The sequence below is a fragment of the Anoplopoma fimbria genome, chromosome 2 (genome assembly GCF_027596085.1).
Source record: "Anoplopoma fimbria isolate UVic2021 breed Golden Eagle Sablefish chromosome 2, Afim_UVic_2022, whole genome shotgun sequence".
Lineage (NCBI taxonomy): Eukaryota > Metazoa > Chordata > Actinopteri > Perciformes > Anoplopomatidae > Anoplopoma > Anoplopoma fimbria.
The window spans coordinates 29755186-29764358 of NC_072450.1; the positions used below are offsets into that span (position 1 = coordinate 29755186).

Consider the following 9173-nt stretch of genomic DNA (forward strand, 5'->3'; position numbering starts at 1 on the left):
TTTGATAAAGATTTTTTGTCCCAAGATTCAACATATAACAAAAGTGTTCAACAAAAAGACAGCTTGTATATTACACACACAAAAAAAGGAAAGAAGCTTCCAACCCCAAATACCTTTAGAAGGAATGTCCTTGAGTTCCTCCAAACTTACGTCATTACAGATTTCTCTTTTTGTTTCAAGGATGGTTTCTTTGGTGTGGTTGAGCCTAAAAAAGACAAGGACGGAAAGTATTTCATAATAAATCTTTCATTTTTTGCTTGCTAAGTACCACATCCACAAATGCAAGTTTGGGGGCTCTAAACCTTTCTTTCCAGTGTTTAAGAATGAAGTCAATGAATATTTGGACTATATTCAAAGAACTTTAAAGCTATGAGGACTGTGCAAATCTATTCAACACTTGTGATCTCGCTGGACTGACTGATATTGAAAGTCTTCTAACTGAGTTGTTGGTATGATTTGGACTGTTTATTGTGTGATCTTGCTGGACATTTTTTAGATTCCCTGGCGTAATATGAATTACATTTTTGTTTGCTGTTTGTATGTGTCTGTGTTTTATATGTATGAACAAATAAAGTTATTGGAAACAAAAAAAAAAAAAAAACATTGGAAGGAAGTCTCTCCATCAGTTTGTATGGGTCCAAACTAAGTCCATACTAGTGAAACAAGTTAACACACTTGGAATATATGATTGAGAGGCTGAATATGAATATACAGACTTTTTCTAGCAACACTGTATTTCAGGCGGTGGTTGCCAGACTGGCTGGGCACGAACATAGAAAAAAAATGGCAATATTTGTCCTAAAATACTTTTATCTTTTCCCTCTCTTGCAGAGAGACTGATAAAAGATGGTATAAATAGGCTATCATATATATTACCAATAACACCATCACATCTACAGTAACACTCCTTATATTCAAAATCCATTATGTAATCTTTTAACAATCCATCAGTCCATTATCGACATGGCTTTACCTGCCCACTGTAGGTGAGTTCATATAGGTGAGAGGTGGCGAACCCAGGCTGACACACGTACAGTACAGTAGCTTATTTGAGCAAATCACATCCACACCAGATTCTTTAAAAAAAAAAAAAAAATAATTAGAACCCACACGTCTGTGCCACACATGTGGGATGGACTGCAGGACACCCACACAGAGACAGGGAGAACACAGAGATCCACTTCGACAGGCCAAATCCAGAAACACTAGCTTTTACACACACATTTCAATGAAGGAAAACTGAAGAGAGTAAAGTCATTGTTACAAAAAAAAACCCTCAGAGGACAGTGACAATGACATCAGAAAAAAAAAGTAGAATGCATGTGGCCTACTGGTCTGACTTCACTGGTTTCTGAGTTTATTATTGATTTGATTTGGTAGACAGAATACATATGTTAAGGATACAAGTCTTACATGGAGTTTGTGTTAAGTGAGAGTTTGAAACATATCAATTTTGTACCTAAATATATCCGTATAGCATCTCTTTAAAATGAGATGATTAAAGGCATTTTTGTTTTTGGGACACAGTTCGTCGAAGAGGAGAATAACATAAACACTAAGATTTCTAACCCATGTAATACATTCAGGACTACATTCAAATTAAATTTTTGGATTTTAAAATCTCCTAATCATCCACAACTCACTTCTCATGCCCCCGACTGGATTTAACCCACATAACTGAACAGTGGTATTTATTGTATTATTATTGTAATTAATATTCTGAACTAATAGAACCGATCTCTGGTAACTCTTGGGATATGACGATTAAATAAATGTAATCTGTAAAGAGGATATTTGTGCCCTGACAGTCTGCTATATTTTGGAGGATGTTTTTTTTGTGGGAAATATTATAATTATTAATTCACTCACTCACTCACTCTCACTAAATACAAGTTAGACAGATTGATCAAATTAATTTAATTTTTTTTAAGGAGAAAGTATTCCCTCAAATTGACATAGTCTATAAAAGAAATGACAATGGCAATCAAAAAAAAAATCTTTATTGCAACTTCAGTATATATAAGAAAGCACACAGTTACCAAAATGTTCCGTTCCCTTCCATAAGCTTGAAGCTACTGAGGATGTTTACTTCACACAGTCCATCTATTGCAGATGAATATAATGTTTCTTTAGGTGCAGATGTTTGTATCTAAAAAGAAAAAAGTTGGGAAATATCATCAATGCCTCTTTTCCTGGTTCTTACGAATGTACAATCCATAATCAAGAAACATATATTTGCATGTGTGTGGTGGGTGTATAATACAAGGTTTCCGAAGAGCTGTGATCTCAACACCTTCTACTTCAGTCTCAAGCTTCAGCAGGTTTCGGAATCTCATCCCATCATCCAAGTGAAAGATTAAAGTTCAGCTCCAGCCAGTTCTGCCCTCTTTGGTCATCCACTTGTTATTTGATCTTTTTTCTTTCTACGATAGGTTCTCTGTGCCAGGATTCTCAGTTATTCAGGCCTTAATCTATAAAATGAGTCTTTGACCCAAGATCTTGCGGTTGATCTCAGCCAAGGCCACAGAAAACACAAAGGCCTTCTCATCCGAAAGACTGGCATAAATGTCCACTTCCTTCTCCTGTTTCTCTGTGGACACAATAAAACAAAATCAATAACAGAAAACTCATTTTTTGGCAATACATTATTTATCTATATCGTCACGCTAACTAAGAGTCAGTATTGTAGTGTCAAATTTCAATCCGGAGCAGAGGTTTTCAAACTGGGATTAGCGCCTCCCTGTGGACGAGCGGGAGAGTTGAGTATGAGTGAGGTGCAAGAGACATGAGGCAAAGACAGTGCAGGGGTTGGGCATGGGGGGGGGGGGGGTTCATCGGTGACAAATGGGTTGAAATAACTTCATTAATACCAGTTTATAAGAAGCTAAGAGATGATTGCTGTTCTCTCCTGTGTCAAAGAAGGAGACCAAAAATTGCTGCTGTGTTTCGACAGTTGTAACATTCAATTAAGGATAGACATCACAAGTATTCATGAGTTACGTTATGGACTTACCATACGATCATGGACAAGACCTCGACCACATTTATGTTATCGACTTAAAATATATAGACATGACCTTAACCAGTTGTAAATTATCGACTTATCGTAGGATATATACCTTCATTCTGCCCATTATGTTCACTTGCTTGCTTGTTTACATAAGAACAACACCAACATTTGAGCCAACATGGTGCTAAACAGGCAGGACTTTGCACTTTTTGTTCAGAAAAGGTCCTCACCATTGAGGACCTGGATTAGCAGTACATTGCCTGTTAAGGAATGAATGACCTCTATAGCCCTGGGCCAAATTATTAAGCTATTATACTATCATCAGTGGCATAAAATGGTCTTAAATGATAATAAGTTAATGACAATTATTCCTGTGACAATGTATCTTCCAACAAAAGTAGTTATCATGAAAAGACCTAGTCACGACAGACTTAAAATAAGAAGGTGTGACTAATCACTTCTTTTACCTTTCTCCTCTTCCTGCTTCCTCAGACCTACTGTTTTTGGTCTGCCACGCCCCCTCCGAATGGGATCCGATTGGCTGTTGGCTCGCGATCGCCGCCTGTTCTCCATGTCACTTGTTAAAGAAGAGTCTATCCTTTCTCTGCGAATGCGTTCTGTCCTCCTCCGCTTAAAGTCCAGCTTGTCTGAAGCAGAAAATAGATTATCCCCCCCAAAAAAGGTAACATGGTAAGTGTGGGTTAGACTGGTTCCAGGCAGGCACAGTTGTTTCATCTTCACAATGTATGCCACCTATCAGTGATTGCACACTCAAAGTCCCGACAGTCGTATTTTAGTGCTTTTTGAGACATGTTTCAATTGGTAAAATTAAAAATATCCAGCGAATTTTGTGACATTTGTCATGGATTTGACCAAACTCCCTCATCATTATCATTAATCATTAAATGCGTTGCTGATTTCAGCGAGGTGATCTCTCCATTATGCATTCAGAACTTCATCACTTCAACACATGACTTATCACCATATTCATAAAACATACTCTTATTTTGTCATGATGGTTTCTATGTGATGGGTTGACCTGCCATACTTGCATCCCGTTAAAAGAAAAATGTGTTCTGAGGACGCGGTCAGATCTATTCAAGGCCTGTGATCATGGCCATAGCCAGCTATGAGGTCAAAGAGGGCCCGACCGTGGGCTTTACAAGGGGATTTACATAATGCAGGACATTTAAGGATTCAAGGATCATTTAGTGTCATTATGCAACACAACGAAATTCAGTTGTAGCAAATTTAACAAAACACAAGACAAACAAAACAAACAAAAACAGTAGGACATTCCTGTAGTGCATTTGTTTTTTGAATTTGCATCATAAAAGGAATGCAAACAGCAGCAACAAAAACAATCCTCTGGGCAGAAAAAAATGGCCGACATCAACTTTGGCTATGTTTGAGCGCCAAGCAATCAGGATGTGAACACAGAGTCCACCTCTTCTCGTCCCACTTTTCTGCAACCGGGCATCAGAGAGCAGTAGGCTGGGCAGTGGTGTAGCCTCAGGTCCTAGCTGGGTTTAGCTTAGCATCAATCTCTGCTCCCCTCCCTCTCCTCCCTGGGGCAGTTTGGTGGCGTTTGGTGGGACGTGGGCGTTGATCGTCTTAAAGTCCGCTGTACTTAATCCAATTCCCATGCTTCATTTTGAGATGTTGATGGGTTTTCAGTGTTTGACTCTCAAAAAAACTCTGGGGGAAGACCCTCAGAGCCCCCCCCCCCCGAATAGCTACAGCCCCGTTTCTGATTATACCATAAGCACCACAGCACGTTGCAGTGCGGTGTATTCATAAATCCATGGCAGACGGAGAGACTTATAACAGCATTGAACAATGTCATAGAATAACATCACTTTGCTCAACACACACACACAGACACACACACACACACACACACACACACACACACACACACACACACACACACACACACACACACACACACACACACACACACACACACACACACACACACACACATGCTGAAGAATCAAACAAACCTTAAAAACAAGGTAAAACTATTTCAGGCAGAATTTATGCAGGTTGAACCTTACCTGCTATAGCTGGAGAAGAGCGCTCATTTAATTTGGCATTTAGAAGTTTTCTGCTAATAAACACATAACCACATGGACAGGACTTGCAGGCAACTGGAATCTAGAGGAGAATCAAACAGGAAACACACAGACGATTAAATGATTAAATGACTGTTAAAGTTTATAGAAAATGTAAACTGCTTCTTCCTCTTGAAGCATCAAATGTGTTGTCAGGACAATCAGCGAGTTAAATTATGCAATATATCTAACGTTCTCTAAATGTTGTTTTAAAAACAACATTTAGAGAACGTTAGTTCATTAGTAATTAAGTGTTCCACGGACGCAAGGATATAACGTTGAATGTTGGGAACACACGTTTAGGAAAACCACAGTCTGGAATTATATGGAAAACAATGTTCGAAAAACGTTGGGAAAAAAACTTTGAGAGAACAACATTCTAAGAGGGTTTTTATACAACAATTAGAAAATGTAAGAAATTGTATACAACAATGTTAGAACGTTAGTGCTGTGTTCACACCAAAACGCGAAGCGAAATATTCGCGCCGCGTTACTCGCGGGAGTTTATTCACGTAATTTGTGCTAGACGCGGCCTATCTCCATGGAAAAAGTGATCAACTAAACCATTTATTTCCGCCATCAAACATGAAGGTAATAACCACTTATTCCTGCGTTGTGGTTGTTGTGGAAGTCCCAGAAATCCCTGAAAACTAAACGACCTCTTGTCTGGCTTTATAACATCATCTGGAGGCGCTGGGTGAATCTAATCGAGCTGTATTTACTGAATTCGCAAGCCACATTTTGGCTGGTTTACTACAGCTGTATGTACCCAAAATAAGCTATTTTTGCAGTGATTTAAATGCAATAAATTTTAATTTGTATGTAATCTACTCGCGCGAGAAATTTGTGCTGCGTTTGGTGTGAACGCAGGATTAGATTACAGCATTCAGAGAATATCTGACCCGAGAAGTCTCCAAGAACGTTCAGGGAATGTTGTGAAACCTAGATCTAAAAACAACATTCCGGGAAAGTTCCAAATAAATTCTGGAAAACAACGTACCAAGGTACCAACTGACTGAAACCCACAGATCTAAATAAAACACAGATTCATCTTCTAAAATAGTGAATAAGTTGACATAAGGATTTACAATTAAATAATGATAACTTTAATTGATTCTGAAATGTTAATCAGTCGCATTTTTCTGTTAACTCTTCTTCTTGGCAGAAATGAGATCTCACATTGTTCCCTCTCTTTACAGACAAAAGCTTCATTGGAAGCATCATTTCACAGCACAACAAAAAGTACGCCGTTTATTATTTGTCTCAAAAGTTGCAAGTGGCTTTAAATCTTTAAATCCACTTCGAAAAACAGTCAAGGCAGTCCTCACTTTTGGGGTTCGCATATAAACTAGGCATTACGGTAATGCCTTCATAATAAGCGCAATTTCCGGTGAACATGATAGGACACATTTATTGAATGAGTCAGTCAATAAATCTGTCAATGATAGATTAATTAATTTCAATATTAAAAACAAATAAATTAAACTACATGATTACAAAACCAAAATATATTAATAAAGAGCAAATTTCCAACGACCAATATGACTTTAAAATAAAAGTATACTACATCAAAATCAGCAACTTTAAGGTTACACTAAGTGACTAGTTTCACTTGGGATTGATAGCAGAACACCTCAGAGAATATCAGGACATTCTTATGTAGAATTTCAGAATAAGAGCCCTTTAAAATCTAAATTATGAGCTAAACAGCTAAATTCAGATTCAAATTACAAGGAAATGGTCTATAGTTATAAACTAATTTGACTTCAGATGGATAGCAGACAACCTCAGAGTGTCACTCAGAAAGCCCTTTAAAATGTTATGCATAAACTAACCTCAAATCCCATTAATGAGGCAAATTATCTCTGAATCCACATTAGATTTAAAAGGAATTTGTCAAAAGTTACAAACTAATTTCACTTTAGATGGATAGCAGACAACCTCAGAGTGTCACTGAGAGAGAATCAGGACATTCTGATGTAGGATTTCAAAATGAAATCCCTATGAAATCACATTTATGAGCTAACTGCCCTATAAACTCAGATTAGATTTGAAAATAAATGGTCACTCAAAGAGAATCAGGACATTCTGATGTAAGATTTCAAATTTAAAGCCCTTTAGAATCACAATCATGAGCTAACTTCCCTCTTATTTCAGATTTGATTTAAAAGGATATGGTCTATAGTAACAAACTAATTTCACTTCAGATGGATAGAAGACAACCCCAGAGTGTCACTCAGAGAGAATCAGGACATTCTGGTGTTGAATTTCAAAATTAAAGCCCTTCAAATCCTATTTATGTGTCAATTTATCTCTAATTTCAGATTAGATTTAAAAGATATGGTCTATAGTTACAAACTCATTTCAATTCAGATGGACACCAGACAATCCCAGAGTGTCACTTATAGAATATCAGGACATTCTGATGCAGAATTTCAGAATAAAAGTCACTTTAAAATCATGAGCTAATTTTATGAGCTAAACTTAAATCACATCTCTAAATGAGAGAGAAGTTGCTCCATGAATGGGATTTTAAAGGGCTTTCATTTTGAAATTCTACATCAGAAAGTCCCGGTATTCACTGAGCTACACACTGATTTTGTCTGCTATTGTTCTAACGTGAAATTAGTTTGTAACTATTGACAAATTCTTTTAAATCTAATGTGAATTCAGAGATAATTTGCTTCATTAATGGGATTTGAAGTTTGTTTATGCATTACATTTTAAAGGGCTTTAACTTTGAAATTCAACACCAGAATGTCCTGATTCTCACCAAGTGACACTTCGAGGTTGTCTGCTATCAATCTGAAGTGAAATCAGTTTGGAACTATACACCAATATCTTTTCATTCAAATCTTAAATAAGAGGGAAGTTAGCTCATGATTTAGATATTTTAAAAGGGCTTTTATTCTGAAATTCTATATTAGAGGTTCCTGATATTCTCTGAGGTGTTCTGCTATCAACCCCAAGTGAAACTAGTCACTTAGTGTATCCTTGAATTTGATGTAATATAATTTTATTTTGAAGTCTTAATGGTCATTGGAAATTTACTGTTTATTAATATATTTACTTTTACTAATAAATGTTGTTTAATTTATTTGTTTTTAATATTTAAATTCATTAACATATCATTGACTGACTCATTAAATGACTGTGACACGTCCTATCACGTTAACCTGAACGGTGCTCTTATTTTGAAGTCAGTTCTTATCGTAATGCCTGGTATAGACGCGCACCGCAAAACAACCGTGAGGGCTGACTTGACTGTGTTTTGCACACAACCGATGTACCGTTTTCTAAAATGTCATGACTGTAATCCAACATAATTAAATAAGATTCACTATTGACAACGATCCAAACGGGGAAAAATGTATTTTCCTCACCTGTTGGTCGCATTCAGGACAGGATTTAGTAGCCATTTTGACTTTCTTTGTTTTATTTGCAGACATAGTCCGTTTCATACAGCTGTACGGTAACTACTGCTACTTCTCTCTGTGATACATGGACGGCGACCGATATGCTCCAGGTACACCGATATATGCATTCAAGAAACCCAGGCCGATGTGTCTAAATGACAACACACACAAACATTACAGTGTACGAGAAACGAGCTAATACTGGGCGCATGCGCAGACAAAGTTCCACTGCTGGTATGTTGCATTCAAGTTACTTCGGGAAAAATGGTAGATATCAGGCTCCCTTACACTCTTGGTTCTCATCAGCCCCCCAAAAAACAACCTTGATATAAAAAACCCTCTATATTAATATACTTAATTTCCACACCATGTGTTCCTGCATCTCCATGTTTATTTAGCATTTTTTGCTTATTCTTTTTCTTTTCCAAATTTGCAAAAAGTGATCACGCTCTTCATCAAATGTTTTTTTTTTAAAGGCCAGCGCATCGAATCCTCATTTTTATTTTTATTTAATTTTATTGTATAATATGTTTTATTTATTACCTTAATCTGTTTCTCTGTCCTTCAGCTGCTGCAACACCTGAATTTCCCCCATGGGGATCAATAAAGGAATATCTATCTATCTATCTA

At 37.0% G+C, this 9173-nt stretch overlaps 1 protein-coding gene across 1 annotated transcript; it reads right to left on the minus strand.

The window, feature by feature from the left end:
* Nucleotides 1–2009: 2009 nt before the first annotated feature.
* Nucleotides 2010–8751, minus strand: c2h16orf87 (chromosome 2 C16orf87 homolog). Its single transcript, XM_054618531.1, has 4 exons — nucleotides 8511–8751; nucleotides 5071–5170; nucleotides 3478–3657; nucleotides 2010–2590 (listed from the first exon to the last, which is right to left on the minus strand). Exons 1-4 carry the CDS (start codon nucleotides 8586–8588, stop codon nucleotides 2472–2474), a joined length of 477 nt encoding a protein of 158 aa, XP_054474506.1. The 5' UTR covers nucleotides 8589–8751; the 3' UTR covers nucleotides 2010–2471.
* Between the last annotated feature and the right edge of the window lie 422 nt (nucleotides 8752–9173).